Consider the following 18157-nt stretch of genomic DNA (forward strand, 5'->3'; position numbering starts at 1 on the left):
TTGTATAGCGAGCCGTAAATATTGCAACCCATTAAGGACATAGCATAATTTTCGTTCGTACGCCAAAATGTGCAGTTTATAATAATAATAATAATAATAATAATAATAATAATAATAATAATAATAATAATAATAATTATAATAATTATAATAATAATTAAAATAATCAGTAATAATAATAAGCGAAAGAACATAAAGAGACTGAAGAAAAGTATACAAAAGCTAACTTTAATGTTTTGTTGTTATTATTGTTTATTATAGTCTACAGTCTCGTCGTAAGAAATCTATCTTTTTTGTGTTAAATTGCAGCCACTTCAACGGTAGTTTGTGTCTTCTAGACAAGTATACACAACAACAACAACAAACCTTACAGTGTACTCATGGTTAAAGAACAACGACTATATATGTATACCAACATTGAACGAGAAGAAAAGTTTGCAAAGTTAGTTCGTTTTAGGAAAAAAAATTGTACAAAGGCGTACACATGTTAGACACTAAAGTACACTCATTAGCTTGTCGTCATGACGACACAACATGGTTCCTAGTAACACGTTACAAAGCGCGAGCCGATTCGAAACTTGTGGGCTCACTCTGAGGACTCTATCCTTGCACTCCTGAATTCACTGCATCTATGCAGTCGATAACTGTAGTTTTCTCTTTGTAACGATATATTCTCCATGTCATATTGTTTCTGCATGTCATATTGTGGTCACGTCGTACTCTTCCGCTGGTACTTGTTGCGTGACATGTCGAGAGCGTTTTCACAGATATTTTGGTGGATGGAAAGAAACAGTGGTAAGTACGCCATGTAATCAAGGAACGAAATCTGAAACAGGAATGAACACAAATAACGTGAGCCAAAAGTGACTCACTCACTCAATCCTACTCGTGCCCTTGGGCACATAAGGCCATAAGAGCCATACGTGAAACCATCCCAATTTGTTTCAAGTCATGGAGATTTCTTTCTTTGTGTGTCTTGCAAGCAAACTCTCTCGTGATCGAGTCGATAAAAGTAGGCAAGCAATACATGCCAAGAAACATGGCAACAAGGACCTAACACATTTAACACATTCCTTCAGGTACAAAATAAGTCAGTGACAACTGTCAACCTTCGAAACAGTCCAGCATACTTGATTACAAAATGCGGAATTTTAACTGCCCTTGTGCACTCCACGTTTTTTTCTTTTCCCCTTTCCCAAGCAAAAGCGAATAATTGCCGATTCGAAAGAAGCTTAATCTTTATCGCAGGTTATTTCAATCCTTCGTCTGAAAAAAGAGGACTACAGGTACATTTACCCATAATTCCTAGCAAACGAAAACTTTAACAACGTTCATAAAACGTACAGTTAATTCTAAAATCTTCAAACCTGAAACACACAATTTCGTTAGCACAGGGACAAATATTGCAAAATTATGGCTTTCTTTTTACTGTCTGTACTTTATGGGTTGTGTTAGGCTCGCATGGTTATTGTAGGAAAATGTACAGCCACCATCTTTTTTCCTCCGGATGATCGGACCCAATCACCTACCTCTCCTGTCACACTTGACTGAAGTATGTGTCCAATCACGTGATCCTCTTGCTTCTGGTTGAGCCCGCCAGCCTTCAGTTCGATTCTAAGTTGATCAGCGGTGATGAAAGTTACCGAGTAATCTCCAGTTACGAAAAACATGTTCTGAAAAAAGTTAAAAGGTCTGCTTCAGGTCATGTATAAAACCCCTCGTAGTTTCAGTATAAAGAGACATAGCTTTGTCTACACTAAGTCGTAACGTAGCTCTTTGCGCAAGTACGAGGATTCGTGCTCTTTTACAGAGTTCCTCAAGCTCGGTTGCGCTTCTCCGCGAAAAACAGATTTATAGAGTCTCACAGTAAAGATCTTGGTGCAATGTTCCCTGGGCGTTATTCTTACATGTAACACGAACAAAAACCTCTCAGAGACACGATGGAAACTTAGTCTTACCCTAAACATTCCCAACTTGCACTCCAGATCAAAAAGGTCGAGATCCTCAACCAGTTGTTTGACAAACGCACTGAAAAGAGAAAACAAAGTGCATAACATTAAACTTATGTGTCGCACAATGCGCGCATGTTCACTTCGATCGCGTAAAGACGAGCGGAGAGTCGATCAATGACGATCACGTGATAGAATGGCATAATGACGTCCACGTGACCCTGCAAATGTTTTCAATTCCACGACACGAGGTCGAGTGGAGTTAAAGAATAATCGAACGTTCGCTACACCACCACGCAACATAAATAATTTCGTATAAGTGAAAACTGTTAGGCTACAGTTCTCTAAGTACTGCATATACCATCGCACAAAATGTACTCACTCTAGTACTGTCACTCTTTCACACAAGGCAGTCGTCACTGAAAACATCTTGAAAGTTATTCTCGACCCAGGGAACAGCTCGAGAACCTGAAATAAAATCGTAGGTGTCAAAATTATTTCAAAGTTCCCAAACCAGGAGCGTTCTGGGAAATATAAGGCCATAGAAAGCCTATCTCTCTTTAACCTAGTGCCTAGATCTCCCATGGTGAAGTGGAGTGGAATCTGGTAAGGAAATTAGTCTCTCTCCATAACTCGCCTGTAAGGAAAGAAGTCTGTTTCAAGTCGGCTCGAGTTTCAAGTCCTAAGCAGACAGCGCATCAGTCGCTACAGTCAGCAAAAGTGGACGTTGCAAAAGTAATTCGCTTTCTTTGAACGAAGCCGTAAAAATTGTACGATTTGAGTTTGAAAATGGCTCTAAAAAGTCAAGAGACTGAGTTAAAAATGCAAATTGTCCTAAAAAGAAAAACTAAATAAGAATTGAGAATAGTGACACTCGCTCGATTTTTCCCTCCTCGAACAGTCGCGGTTGAAACCAACAGATGGATAAAATACAAAAGAAAAACAACAAGAAGAAAGAAAGCTCGATCATGAAGCACTACTTTCGAAAAAAATAACGAAAAAAAAAAACCTGAGAATCTCATTGGGTACATCTCAAATTCTGAACAAGGGAATGAATCATTTAAAACGGTGAAAACAGTAATTTCGTTTACTGTTTTCTTCGAGTTTATATATCCATGGAAACATCGCCAATTTTGTACAATAGCAATAGTTAACGTACATCACACCATACGAACACACGTTTGTAAAATCAAGGTGACACCGCCCTACACATTGTAAACACAGAATACCGAAAATTATTCAATGTACGAAATCAATTACCACCTCTTTACAGCTCTGTTATTTGTGTAAATGCCGTTTGAAGGATCTGTTATTGTGGACAGCCCTTACTGTTGCCAAATGCAAATTTTTTTCCTCACCTGTCGAGCAAAGCTGCTAAATGTATTGAAGATGGACTTAAGCAATTAAAAAATTCCATGGTTACCGTAATTTAACAAAAAGACCGCGGCGAACCTTGAACAAACTTCACGCAAACACGAATCGGGGCAGAGGCAAGGAAAACATATTTACTTGGGATAATCGCAGGCTTGACGGTCTTAATTATTTATAGATTGCTGGAAAAAGCAAATGCTACTGAATTACATCGGGGCTGCTTTAAATATTGTCTTCAGTTGCGCCTCTGTTCCTGTGAGAAATAATTTCTTTTGATATAGTAGTGACCTTAAATTAACTCTTTTGTGTCATGTATTGGGAAGGATCAACACAATTTACGAAAGCATAATTGATATTTTACCACAAGTACAACAACCCATGTTTTTGTGTGCCATTGTTTTCAAACGTGAAGCAGTATTTGCTGTACGTCAGAGAGAACGAAGAGACAAGAGACTGCGACAGAAGAGCTGACATTAAAAGAAAGAATATAGTGCCGGACATTTACTTGTACACGGAAGCCAACAAACTGTTAAACAGGAGCTGGAACCCGAGGTTGTTACCTAGAGTTGTTTGGCCAGCTTGAATATTCGCGGCAATGGAAAGTCTTGAGAAGAAAACTGGCTGCATGAAAGTTCAAGACCCGTACTTCGGTAAACGAAAACCTTCAACTACTCTCAAGCGAATTCACCGAAAAATGTTGCTTTTGGAAAGCCAGAAAAAAGAGGAGCAAGTAAACCAGGAGCGCTCTTCGAGCACGACACCTTCGTCAACACGAACTGTCCTGTCATCTTTGCGAGAAATTAAACAAGACGAGGTACAATCTCGCTCGAATGAAGAATTAAGCCGATTAACAATCACTGCAATACCTCGACAGCACAGAGCCTCGACAGCGCCAGGAGAATTGTCAACTTCAACGTTAACTAAAGACCCCTGGCCATCAAAAGATGACTTTGAAACCTTACTGTTTCGAATGATTTGAGCGTCGTTCGCTCGAGTATATCCCGGTATCGAATGGAATTCAGGTGTAATTTTGAATTCATTGTTTTGATTTTAGAGCTTAATTTCATGTAAAAATCGATCTACGTATTTAAAATATTTATATACAAGAATGAATTCTTGAATTTTGCTTCGAATATTCAGAACTGTGAATTTTTTTTGCTGTTTCATCTAAGGGGCTCCACGCTGGGAAAAAAATGACAGAATTTCAAAAATCAGAAGTATTATAAATATAAATAATGAAAAGTTAGTTTAATAAAGCTCTAGAGGATATTAAGGGCATTTTAAAATAACACAGAAACATGTCATGTTTTCTTTAAGTACAGCGACAGTATTAAGAATGAATGAGGTTGCCAATAATGTTTATTTTGGCGAGCTCTGTAGGAGATTAGCCCTGTCTTATTTATTAATCGCTAAGTAAAGAAGCGGGATAAAAAATATAATTCTTCGATCGCAATACCTTAAAATATCTCGACAATTCGCAGTGATATGTTTGAAAATATATATATATTTATATCTCTCAGAACCTCAACTGAATAAATTATTGAATTCTAATGTCCGCGTAGTCAACCCCAGTCCACCACGTCCTAAACAGGTGTTCTTCAAAGACCTAGTTCCCAGGCTACCTACGTTGATAATATCTTACCTGTAATACAAACAAAAGCTGTTTCCTTGACATCCCTGCAATGCTTGGTACACCCTCTAAGGCAAGCAGCATTTGCTGTGAAAACAGAAAAAAAATACCAAATTGCTTTTCATAAGTGAGCCTCCTCGATTCAAGCCTGCGAACAGTCCACTTTTGAGTCTCACGCGCGAGAACACGCGCGAGTGAAATGACCCGGCGGGGACGAGTCTGGTGCGGAGGCGCCCAGAAAATGAAACTTTCTTGACTGATCGCGGGCCACCTCGACTCTTTATAAACGTTGCTTTTGGTTCAACAATTGAATTTGTGTTCCACAAAAGACATTAGAGAGGGATTCAATACCACGCGTGACGTGTCGCGAACGGAAAGTCTCGCGTCTTTCACTGTTTGCAACCATGGTACAATGAAGTAGCTCCGTAAAACTATGGACCATAACTCTTTTTTAGATATAGCCTCGCTCTTGTTATCTCTTCTGATGTAAACGTAAAATTGAAATACCTCGTAAGATATAATGCCGTCTTCGTCGTCATCTTCTAGTGTGAACGCGCGGCCATACATTTCAAGGCGACTTCGATCCACAAGTCTGTATTGTGCCAAATAGTCAATGGTCGAATCTAAAAAGAAACAAGCAAAAAAAAAATCGTTTGATTTTGGTTGGAATTGGTATGACAATAGGCTGATAAACACAACCTTGCTTACCTTTCCTTGTTTTAATATCTGCTTGTCCCATGACATCACTGATGGCTTCCCTTAAAGAGGAACGTTTTTTGTGTAATTAGAAAAAGAGCAACTTTTAACTTTTTTCCGTTGAGAAAGGCAAGATTAGTGTCTTAGCATTTCTAAGTTGAAGCAGTTTTAAGATGTTTACAGTCTGTTCCAATCCTATTGATCATTAGTTAACACTTAACGCCGTTAACGCTTATCGCTCTCAACGCTTAACGCTCTTATATAATTAAGGTTTAGTTTCTGTTGACCTCTCTGTTGGCAGCATGTAGAGGTTAGGAATCTTGTTACTTCCCCCGGCAGAGATACTGGTCCATTCTAAGACTCCCACCTGCAGTTTTCCGAGGCTGCCTTTACAGCTCGTCGATACCAATTTACACCCTTACCCGGGTAGATAAAGCCATTGCGAGAGCAAGGTGTCTTGTCTAAGAGCAAAATTAATTAGTTCAAGACAAGGACTCCGCCAAGCGTTCAAATCCGGGACAGTTCAGCTAATCTTATGCATAGGCAAGACTTTATTTGTCAGGTACTTAAAAATTTCCGTTGAGAGACGTTGAACTTCGTTCTGTCACAAACGCAAATCTGTGATTCGCTTACTTCAAAACGTTCTGCAGTCTCTTTCCCAGCTCTGCTCGTTCTTTAAATGCCGCGTTCACTCGGTTCACTCCTCGAACTGGGAAAGAGAGAAATAAATTAATTAGCACTACAAAGGCTTAGACTTTCACTGGCGTCTTACGATAGTAACTAAGAAGCTTGTCACTCTGTATATAAACAAAAACAACAAAATACGATATATCTTATTACTATGTCTATACTCCTCCGGACAAAGAGGTTATTAAGCATCGTTGTAAAACACACCATACGGTAAATAACTCATTGTTTTGATTCACTTCTACAATATTTTGATGCTGGTTTTCCCATCACTTGGCGAATCAAATGCAAATTGAGACGAGGACGAGGACGAGACTTTTTTCGCACGGTTGGTGGTTCTTCAATATACTTCAATTAGTTATTCATTCATTTCTATATCTTCATTCTTTAGCTATTTACTCAGTACGTATTTTATTAATTATCAACTCACTCTTTGGAACCACTTTTTTGACTTCTTCCTGTTCCTGTTCCTGTTCCTGTTCCTGTTCCTCTTTCTCTTTCTCTTGTTCCTTTTTCGTGTCTTTTTCTTGCTCCTTTCCGGTGTCCCCTTCTTCCGCTGGCTTCGTTTCACCGTCATTTCCATTCCTTGTTACTTCCGTGGTTATATCATTGTCGTCTTTGACTTTCTCCTCTGTTACTAGTATTTCCTCCCCAGTTCCCTCGCTTTCAGCCGGCATTTGCTCTTCACCAGACTGCGCCGTTTCTATAGCAGGAGTGGGACTAGAAACTAGTAAATCATCTTCAGTCTCTTCCTGGTGCTCGGGTGACTTTCGTTCAGACTTCGGTACTTTCTCCTTTTCTTTATACACAACAGTTTGTGAAAGAATCTTTTTGGATGGTTTGGTTCTCTTGGTGGATTTAGTCGGGAATGCAGAGGGCTGAGGTTGAGCAGGAAGATCTTCCACTGGGGTAGGGTCTTTTGATTCACCATGCTCATCGAGCTCTCGCTGCAAATAAAAAGTCCGTTAAAATAACATTTACGTTATCACAGTCATCATCATTACCCCAGCTAACTCTAATCAAGGCATTTTACATAAAATCCTAATGGTGCGTAGAGTATATAGGTTAGTGGCTCGCGTTAAATTTGCCGTTACACAAGAGGTTTGTACACAGCACAGATCACTAACCTGTTGTTCCTCGATGACGTCATTTTTGTCCTCGACTGGTTCGTTTTGTTCGTCAATGTGTTTCGTCGCTGTGCGTTTCGCCCTTACACGTTTTATACTGTTTAAATCTTTTGACTTTCTTTCTGGAGGAGGTCTGTAAAATTACAAATATTCACTGAAAGTTATTGTTGTACGCACTCCTTCTTGGTCACTCGTTTTGCCCCGCCTAGGGGCCAGTAATTAAAATCAATAATTAAAAATGGCTAACGATGGCATGAATAGATATTCATTTCGTGTTGAAATGTTCGTATCCATTAGTTATCTTTAGGTTAGGACAATTTTTGAGGTACGGAAGGGAGGGACGGGGGGAGGGGGCGGAGTTGGGCAATTTCCAAAAAAATAAACTTCAGCGCAGCATAAACAGCTGAAAAAAATTCGTGCAAGGGGAGCCATGGGGAAAAATCGAACAAGTGATGTCTACTAACCAGGCCCTGTGTTTGACTTCTTTAAAAAATTATTACACAAGCTATGCCACAACACCCAAAAAATCATGCACAACCTAAAGAAGTGAAAAAAATTTCATGACCCAGAAAACCGCCCCCCCCCCCCAAAAAAGAACATAATGGTTTGCCCCCAAGAGATTATCAAGGTAAGTACCTTAATAATCTCTTGTTCGTCCCTTATTAAAACGCCGTTGATCCCTTGGCTGTTGTCACAATGTGCAATAATCTGAAGACTAGTTTGATTATCATTTTGGAGACGAAAGCTCTTGGTTCACATATCTAAGGGTAGGGTACCCAGCGGAATAATGTTAAAATCTCTTTTTTCTTACCGACTTCTTCGCTCCTTGCCCTTTTTAAGGCCCTGAGGAAAATAAATGAAATATTTGTAAAGTTAAAGCTCGCAAAGCTCGCCTTGACAATTTTTCAGTTGAAATAATCTTCTACCCAGGGGTATATATGGGTACCGGCGAATTTAATGCTGGGGGTAATCCTATGTTGGACTAGCATCCCATCCAGGGGGGGGGGGGGAGTAGAAATACTCCTGGTGTCTTCATGCCACGGAAATGGGATAAGCTCTGGCTGTAGCGGCCACTGGCTTGACGTAGACATTACCTTATTCAGCAAACTAAGCACAGCTTACATCTCTTACCTGACCAGCTCTAAGTTCGCCGCTAATCAGTAACAGACTTCCCTCTCTCTGTGTTTTGTTGTCAGATACTGGCACGGGACTGTCACCATTTTCTAAAAAAAAAATGAAAATAGTCATACGCAAGTGCATTAAAAAAAATAAAATTCACCACATGTTGAAGCATCTCTTGAATGATGTCTGTCCTCACCTAATTCAGAAGCCGCTTTAGTTAGACCACGACTTGCTGGTCTACCTTCATCATCTATACAAGAAAAAAATGGCAGACACTTACTTTGAGATATTTATTTTTAAAGGTTTTCACACCTATTGTGCGCATTGCTATTAAGAACATGAAACATGAAAAGTAAGGCGCTGTTTAGTTAAATAGTGGGGTAGTACGTGAAGGAGATGTACCTTGTAGTGCAAGAGGATGCTAAAAAGCCGCCTCTTTTGTTAGGCGTATAAATCTACTATTTGTTATTGGACAGAAAAATGTGGCAAGCCAGTGAGAGGGGGGGGGGGGCGTAATTTACTCTGCTGGGCTTAGCTATATGCATATGGCTGGGTCAAGGCAATCCCAGGTTATATTGAGAAACACGCATTTTATCGCCAACTCTAAGCAAAGCAAAATACAGTTGCATCTTGTTAAGTATGGAGCCAGCTGATCAAACAAGTCAGGTCTCTTTGGTTACGCATTTTACCACACTCGTTATGTATGAAGTCACACAACAACACAGCTTATTTTACTCATACCCTCCGTGTCGACGCTCTCCCCTTCCCGCTCCTTCTCCTCATCACTAGCTGCAAGTCTCTCCCAAGCAGACGTGCATCTGTATCTCGGCTTCCCACAGGTCTCACAGATATCCCGGCAGGCCTTGCACGGCCCACCTGGCCGCTGACACAAAGTACCACACTTCGAGCAAACGCCTTCACATTCCGGAATAAAAGCCGAGCACCGATAACAGTTTATTCCTTTACATCCATCAGGGCTCTGCTTTTCAGAGCTATTTTCTTGGTCCCCTCTTGAGTAAGGCGCTTGGAACTGTTGCGAGAAGAAATTCATGTCACTCTCGCTAAGCTCGTCGGAGCCACGGGGACCGCGAGGTCTGGGGCGGCGAGGAACATCTTCGGGGTCTGAATCTTTGATATAAGTAAATGAGAAAAAACGTGACAATGTCAGCGAACGTTAAGGAAAAACAGGAGCAATAATAGGTCATGATTGCAGTGATTCATGACCACGGGGGACAGTATCACACATGTAGATCAGATATGATTTTTGGAGTCTAGCGCGAAAGGCAGCTATCCTACTCTTAAAAGCACAAACATTAAATTCAGGTGAGAACCTTGACCTCCGTTAAAGACAAAGCTTAGCCAGAAGCCCTTTTGAGCCGCACTTAAAACATTTTTTTCCTGTTTTTGTCGAGGCTTGTCAGAACACCAGACTACAAAAGACTAGGTATCTGTTGTATCAGCACGACGTCATTGCACAATTACGTCATGTACGTTGCTCGATGACCCTAAATTAACGGGACAGGAATTCCTCAGCTCTGGCAGATTAATTTACGAGTTAGAATTATGCAACGTAAAACTTCATACCTGAACCGATTTTGGGTATAGGCTTGACAATTGGTCTATTTGCTTTTCTGTCTTTAGCATGGTCCTCTGTGGCAGTACTCCTCCGCGGCCCGTTCTCCGCAGTTCTTTTATTCTCAGGACCTTTGCCGCGGTCTGTACCACCAGGTTTGCTCTCTTTTCTCCTTGCAATGACTGTTGTGGTTTTGTCGGATCTTTTCCGAGTCCTTTCTTCTGTGTTCGGGTTGTTCGTTCCTCTCTGGGCTCTATTCTTCCAGAGTTCTTCGTCACTGCTCGACTCACTCAAATCGCTCAGTGGTTGCACGTGTAAGCTGAAGTCGCTGTCCCAGTCACTGTCCCATTCACCACTATTTAAGGGGGCTCTTAACGAATCGTTTTCTAAGAGGTTCTGTGATTGGGCGTCTTCTTTCGCTATTGTGCCACCAAAATATACATTAAAAAAAAAAAACAATTAGACTGTTTCTTATATGAAAATGAATTGACAAATTGAAAAAATGCCAGAAAAAAGTCACCGAACTTTCCAATGGCTAAAGGCAAAGCTTTAGAGGGAGGCAGAAAAAAACTTCTTTGATAGAAATCTAAAACCGACCTTTAGGTTGTTGGTCTTTCGCCTTCTTTTCTCTAGACTCTTTCCTTTTTATCTCTTGTCCTTCCTCTTTTCGTTTTTGATACTTCTTCGCGTTATTCCGAGCTTGTTGAATCTGAGCCTGCAAGGAGGACAGGTCAGCGTTCTCTTCGCTGTCACCAAGGTACCCGTCATGCTGTTCGGGTGATATTGACACTGAAGAACTGTACTCCACGTCATCCTGTTGGATAAATAGTATTTTTAGTTGGCTAAACGTTCCAAATGAGTGATAACGCTGTTTTAACAAAATCATTACCTGATCATCAGCAGGGGAGGGCATTGTGGGTCTGAGTGAGCCAGGACGCAGTGAGCCTGGGCTCCAGTCATCACCATGGAACTCAAAATCTGAGAAAGTGTCATCGCTAAACCTTGTTGCAGAAAATATGATGTCAACATCGTCTTCGTCATCGACGACCTCTTCAATTATGGGTGATTCGCTAAACACGTAATCCCGCTGATCCAAGCCGACAGTGTAAAATGATTCTGTTCTTGAAAGAGTATTTTTGGGGTGTTTTACATTTTGGCTTGTTCCATTTTCTCGTAATTCCTCTTCGTTCTCACTTACGTCGTGTGATCTACGTTTGCTTGTTTTTCTGTCGGTAAAAGTTTGTTTATTCTCTCGACTTTTTGAGCTCCTAGTCTGGTGAGTGTCAGTTTGAATTCCTTGTTTCTTATGATGATTCTTTTCCTTTCGACGATGGCGAGCATCAGTTTGAAATCCTTGTTTATTTTCTTGATGTTTTGAGCTCTTAGTTTGGTGAGCATCAGTTTGAATGTCTTGTTTCGTACGACCATGCTTTTCCTTTCCTTGATGTTGCCGTTTTCTTCCCTTAGACATGGAGTTTGTACTTGCAGTCTCTTCATCTTGAATCCCGTGTATAACGTAACTAGTCTGTTTGGCGCCACCAAAAGGTCTCCTTCGTAACCTTACAGTAAAACTCGATTCTGTATCGTAATCCTCTATCATTTCAAAATCACTGTAAGCATCGAGATCAGACGAATAACTTTGATTTTCTTTCCCCTTAACCCAATCTCTGCCGTCAATCCCATCATCCCTTGTGATCTCAGCTCGAGTAGTTCCATCATCCCATGCGCGCCGTACATCCGGGGGCTCGTTTAATTTCTCGATATTCGTTCCAGGCTCCGTCATAAAGACGCTACTTCTTCCCGATTCGGAACGCTTCGGCTCGTATTCCTGGTCCCTAGTGTCCAGATCCTCCTCCCGTTGACTTTGTCTGCTCATATGTAGTCGGAACGATTCTATATCGTCACGCCAGTCCACTGGTGAGCTTGGTTCCCGAATTCCACTGTTATTTTTCGGAGAGAAACGTGCAGCATGCGAATTTTGAAAACGCCTATGATCTACAATAAACCTTGGGTCTCCTTTGTGTAAAGTGTCCAGAACACTTTCGTGTAAGTCTTTCTCTGTGAGCATTTGATATTCTGTTGTAGGCGCACCGCATTTGTGGCACTCCTTTGGAGTCGCAAGGATTGTGCGAAGCTGTCCGCGAGAATTCGTGACCTTCTCCGAGACTGGCAAGGTTGCGTTGCACACAGAACACGCGTAAGCTGGAGAATGATCAGGGTCATACTGGCCAATGGAAGGAAGAACATCCAAAACCTGACAAAAACGAAACGAGAATGATCAAGATCTCAAATCGCCTTACGATGTTCTCGCTATGCTAAACAAGTAGGTGAGGAGAATTAAGAGAAAACTGAAAATTATGAACAGTGTCTTCATATACCAGCAAATTCTTAGCACCAACTTAGGAATAATAGTATGGCGCAGAGTAAGGAGAATTAAAAATTTGAACCCGCGACATGAAGAGGAAACAATGCAAAGCGATTTGTAAAGCAACAGTACGGGGGCACATGATATGTCGTGTGGGTGGGAGGGGGTGACGTTAAAGAAGGGTTGAAAGGGAGAGAGAAAAAACAGGCAGTTTGTTCTCCTTTCTATGTAACGAATTACCTTAAGAGTTCTCGTTTAAGAAGCTACTTTAAAATTGACTAGAAAACCTTGTAAATGGCTTGCTACTTTATTACCTTCCAACTGAGCCTGCGATATCCTCCTCCGACCCGTATGACGGGATTCATAGAAAACATCTCCTAGAAAACACAAACACCAGTCAACTGCTCAGGTACAAATCACTCCGCGGAGTACAAAAATCTACATCCTCAGTAGCCCTGGAGCGCCGCTTTCCCAGCTAAGAATCAAGACGTCTAAAATATCTTTTGCTCCCTGACTACGGATCCCATCGGATCGCAGTTGTCGACAGACAGCTCAGCAACTAGCCACAAAGATCGTCAATTTAAAATCTTCATTCGTCAGTTGAAAATCATTTTTTCACAAGTTCTAAGTCTATTCTTTTAAGAGGTAGCCTCAAAAAATAAGTCTTATAAAAGATAACGTCGTATCCTCAAAATTCACCCTCAAGCCTTATTTGAGCGAAATTTTCTCAAACCTCTGTCACCCTCAGTTGTTGTTTTCACGTGTATTTTTTTATGTTTGCTGCTTTGGGAATTTGTTCCTGACAAAATTTACAATTGGCATTTGCAAAGCGCGACTTGATGGTGAAATTTGCTACTCTATGTCAGCATCCATAAGAGATAATTCAGTTTTTGACCATCTTTCTCCCGTAATAAAAACGCGAGTAAGTTGCTCCGGTTGTAGTATGGCTTGCATTTTGCAATCCCGTAAACATCGACATCATCAAAACTTACGCTCTCAGACCTCTGACTCCTGAGTAAGCGAGGGCAAGGTGAATTGGATACTGGGGAAGGAGCCGGCAGCTAGGGAACACGAAAACAACGTGATCAATACTTGACTACACTTCTACATCTCATTTCAAAAGAGTGGCTTATATTTATACAAAGATTCCACAAAAACACAAGCTCTTCGTAACAAAATACATGTAAGAAAAATATGTCTAGCTAATACTGCACACCAACAACATTCATTGTACTCGTTCTTGCAAGTTAAATCAAATTTTTCACAAACCCGTTTTTGCGTCTTTTCGCGGGAGTTTTTCTCTGTAGAGCTGGAGATAATCTTCAGACTAAGAGGCGGTGGATGGATGAAACTGATGTACTTTGAAACATCTGATCCGCGACTGGTCTGCAAAGAAAACGAACAATAATCAGTCCATATTGAGACATTTGACAAAAAAGTGTAGAAGTCTGACTTTTAACAAAACTGCTTGTCTTAATTCAATTGCATGGAGGCGCAGCGGCCTCATGGTTAGCGCGCTGGGCACCGGGTTCGAACCCTGGCTGAGAACATTGTGTTGTGTTTTTAGACAAGATACTCCACTTTTCCAGTACTTCTCTGCCCTCAGGTGTAGAAATGGATATCGGGGGGTAACCCTGCGATGGACTAGCATCCCAACCGGGAGGGAGTAGAAATGCTCCTAGTCGCTTCATGTTACAGAAAACGGCAACAAGCGCGCCAACAGAAGGGCCACTTGGATCGTATGCAGACTTAACCTTTATCTTACTACAATTGTACAGGGTCGAAGTTAAAACCTTACCAGTACAACGGGGTCCATCTTGGGAAGTCTCTCAACTACCCGGATGTGATTCCTGTGTAACCACTCGTTCACCATCTCTTCCTGACAGTAATTTGTACTTGGAGTGGAACAGCGCTGGAGTTGCCATTTGCTCAGTGGGGTCAACAGCCTGTCTGACTGGTTTTCCGAGCCGGTTGTGGCGAGAGCTAATAACGAAAACAATTTCATTCATTTTTACCAGACTGGAATAGACGCGCGCTCTGGTAAGCCTACGTGTAGCCGTACCCACCCCCAAGGGTAAAGGGGGAAAGGGAACCCCTTTATTAAGTTTTTCCACGGGGGTTGGGTACGGCTACAGTCAAGCTTATTCTGATCAATTAAATCCCGCGAGAAAGACGGCTGCGATTCTAATAGTATCAGCGATTTTAAAACGAAATAAAAGAATAACCCTGGCTAAGATAAATAACGATAATATAAACCTCAATAAGGAAGATTCGGATGTGAATTTGAAAATAGGGAAAAGTTCTTTTCTGGATTTCAAAATCTTCTTAACGTGAAAACAAGAAATAGTACTTCCAGGGTTGTACAAGGGAGTCTCTGGCACGGTTCACAAACGAAAAAAAAATAGAGGATCACAGATCACGGATATAAAAATTTCGTTTTCCCGAATCACGAAAATAAGCAAGTAAGATATTCTTTTTAATAACCTGTTTTTACTAGAAAGAGTGTTTTAAGAAAGCAAAATCTTGAAAGACTAACGGTGCATTCCTTTGGGGTGATCCGGATCCGGATCAGTGATCCAAGATCACTCGGATCGTGGTGCATCAAAGAAACCGACGAATCCACTCTGGTCACGGATCGGATTCATCGGCTTCTTTGATGCACTATGATCCGAGTGATCTTGGATCACTGATCCTGATACAGATCACCCCAAAGGAACGCACCCTTCGTCAAGGCTACATATTGCAAATCGCATACTTAAGTCACTCTCTAATTACCATTCGGAGGACTCGCGTCTCAAAATAACGTGGAATAGAGTAGTGAAATCACGGATATCGGTTAATAATTCAAGTTCTTCACGGATCACGTAAAACCTTCAGATCACGGATCATGAAGAATAATTTCCTAAATTCACGTTTCACGGAAAATTAATAAAAATCAGCTAATCACGCATCACAAGAGTACCCCTGTACTACCTCTTCTTCATTTGTTGAATTCCTGACACTGCTTACTAAATTCTTCCTTGTCATCGCAATAGAAAGTTGCCTAGTAACTGAATGGCCTTCTCCCAGGCCTTAACGATCAGTTCATTTTGGCAATGTGTTCGAACAGCCTTGCGGGTGAACGCTCGGACCACGTGACCAGAAAACGGGTTGACCACGGCAAAATATAGAGGCCTAGGAACAAGGTAAAAGGCTACCTCGCTTGTTGCCTTTTTCATCGACTTTACTGCTAGCTAAGAAAGTAAGTCTGAAATAAGAAGATTTCCTCCTTCAGGCTTTCGATAAATTGTGTCTGGAACATTTTTCTCTCCTTCAGAGAGAATATGAAGAGCTACCTATGTAATCGTGTTTGATTTCATTTCGTGACAGGAAGAGGTCCAATCTCTTGAAAGCGAAAAACCTTTTGAAAAATATGATTAAACTTAGCAAATTTCTTCAAAACAGAAGCAAGTTTTTCAATTGAATTAAGAAACAGAACGACAGCCAGAAACCCGAGATGTTGAACTCGTATAAAATAAAATTAGCTCAGAAAAGGAAATAAAGGGTTTCATGTTTACAATTTGTCAAAACATCGTCTAATTTTCATGTCGCGCTTTTGAAATTTTAGCATGATTTTCCGTCAAGCTGAATAAACAATTTCCTTTCGAAGACATCTTTTCACTTCGCGCAAAAATGAGTACGATTTCTTCATGTGTACAACAGGAGATGTACAAGAAGTAAGTTAAATTACTCAATCTGTGAGATAGCAAAAGATGGTCAGAAATTACAATTCTGACAACTCATGTTTTCCTTTAACGTATTACCTGACAGTTCCAAGTCAGAGGATCTCCATACTTAACTATGGCTTGACTTTTTTGTTCTCTTATTATTAAAGCAAACACACAACTAGCGAGATCCCAGCAATTCAAAAACAACAAGTCGGAACATGAATTACTTCATCGAGTTTACAAAAAAAACATTGATTAAAAAAAAAAGCAAAAATAGGTTAAAAAGGCGTTGCGAATTGTAGATATATTTTCCATGCTATTTTGCTCACTTACCTAAAAATATATCGTGCTTGCTTTAACATAGCGACAATTTTTGAGTTACTTTATAACGTTAATGAGGTACCCTTAATTCTTGTGGAATTTTCCGTCCCAGAATTAATATGCGCAATTTGCGGCGGTTTTTACGGGTTTCAGACGATAAAGAAGTCATTTGTTAATCAGTCGACTAGTTAGTACCCCTTTCAATATATTTCACCGCTGCAAGCGATATCAAAACCGTTACAGATGTGAGAATGTGAAAGCAAAAACTTGGCTCTCCCTAAAAAGATGTAAAAAATTACGACTGAACAATCGCAATTCCAGAGAAAAGTTGGAGCTCACACATGTTTATCATGTTATCAACAAGTAAAGGAAAGTCAGAGCAGGGCTGTTAGTTATCGCTTCATCTGAAAATGACTAGATATTTCTAGCCCTTGTTAAATTCTTTGAGAAAAGCGAATATTTTTCTACAGCTTTCGATAGAAAACCGGGATTGGTGACAAAGAATACAAATTAGTAAAGGCTTTGATCCGGTTTAAATAACCCAGCGAGGTTAGGTTGGTTTCATAAGCGTGAAAATAAACACTGAAACATAAAAGGCTGCTTACCTCGTACTGGTGGTAGAGCGATGAAGTCTTCTTTTTTTCGATCTGTTGTTCGATCTTCTCTTTTAAGGGGATTTCTCTGAACACTAAATTTGGTTTCTTGCGTCGCAGGTAAGAAAGTCGGATGACTAGTCATTCTCAGCTGACATTAACATTCTGCTCGAGGATTAACATCTGCAACCAAATCGTTTCCATGGAAAGCCTTCTAAAACTAATCAATAATTCATTCAATTTATTTCGGACTGTCTGCGACAGGTGGAATTTTACATAATATACGGGCGCCGATATTATATGCGCATCGAAACTGTCGACATCGAAAAAAGTCTCGAGTTGGGGAAGGAAATGTTCTTAAATGAGTCATTCGAGCGCTAAAAGTGACTCGCCTTTGCGAGGTGCGAAAGCAACACCTCATGAAAAAATTAAAGAAAACTCTTTTGTTTGCGAGGTGGTAACCCTACATGTAAATTACTTGGTTTGTGAATGTCTATTTGCGCATTTAAGGTATTCAATGAAATAAAATGGTTCGAACGGACACAAAAAAACGAAAAAATAATCCGACGCAGTTGGACTCTCGAAGCAAAATTGCTGCTTTTTTCGTGTTTTCATTTTTTTTTCTTAGGAAGCGATTTAATTAAGCAGCATTGTAAAAATATCGGAGAAATATATATTGAAAAAGAAGTAGTACAAGAGCCGATATTGTACTATGACTGAAGTAACTAATCAGGTGAAATTTACAATCGCTATCTTAAAATGTATTTGATGGGATTTTGACATGATAAAATAAGCAAAATAAATTCTCCTATTTTGGCTCAAATCAACTTGCTTTTGTTGGGCGACGAGAAAAAAAAAAAAAAAAATAGAAGAACTGTATTAAGGCGCCCTTGCATGTGGAGTTCAACACGAGATAAAGAATATCTATAAGGAAGAAAACAGTTTTCTTGTCGTGATATCCGAGATACTCGTTATAGCGACACTTCAGATAAAAGAAAATTTATATTTCTTCACAC

General features: G+C 40.4%; 1 protein-coding gene across 1 annotated transcript; it reads right to left on the reverse strand.

Annotated features, from left to right (window-relative positions):
* Window positions 1–273: 273 nt before the first annotated feature.
* LOC145502564 (uncharacterized) lies at window positions 274–17384 on the reverse strand. The gene is made up of 22 exons (XM_081481893.1): window positions 17154–17384; window positions 14319–14503; window positions 13790–13906; window positions 13513–13581; window positions 12835–12897; window positions 11045–12409; window positions 10753–10969; window positions 10167–10574; window positions 9324–9710; window positions 8779–8832; window positions 8592–8683; window positions 8272–8303; window positions 7461–7593; window positions 6764–7280; window positions 6280–6355; window positions 5659–5708; window positions 5458–5573; window positions 4963–5037; window positions 2332–2417; window positions 1959–2028; window positions 1530–1673; window positions 274–826 (listed from the first exon to the last, which is right to left on the reverse strand). Exons 1-22 carry the CDS (start codon window positions 17284–17286, stop codon window positions 710–712), a joined length of 4506 nt encoding a protein of 1501 aa, XP_081338019.1. The 5' UTR covers window positions 17287–17384; the 3' UTR covers window positions 274–709.
* Window positions 17385–18157: the final 773 nt, after the last annotated feature.

This window comes from Orbicella franksi, chromosome 11 (genome assembly GCF_964199315.1).
Source record: "Orbicella franksi chromosome 11, jaOrbFran1.1, whole genome shotgun sequence".
Taxonomy (NCBI): Eukaryota; Metazoa; Cnidaria; class Anthozoa; order Scleractinia; family Merulinidae; genus Orbicella; species Orbicella franksi.

Bases quoted from the DNA above. Each gene is read 5' to 3' on its own strand.
- LOC145502564 (XM_081481893.1), bottom strand. From the start codon at position 17,286: ATGACTAGTCATCCGACTTTCTTACCTGCGACGCAAGAAACCAAATTT. The intron at 13,907-14,318 runs GTAAGGTTTTAA...TTTTCTTTGCAG, and splicing joins AGATGGACCCCGTTGTACTG to ACCAGTCGCGGATCAGATGT. The intron at 2,029-2,331 runs GTGAGTACATTT...TTCTCTTTTCAG, and splicing joins GAAAGAGTGACAGTACTAGA to TGCGTTTGTCAAACAACTGG.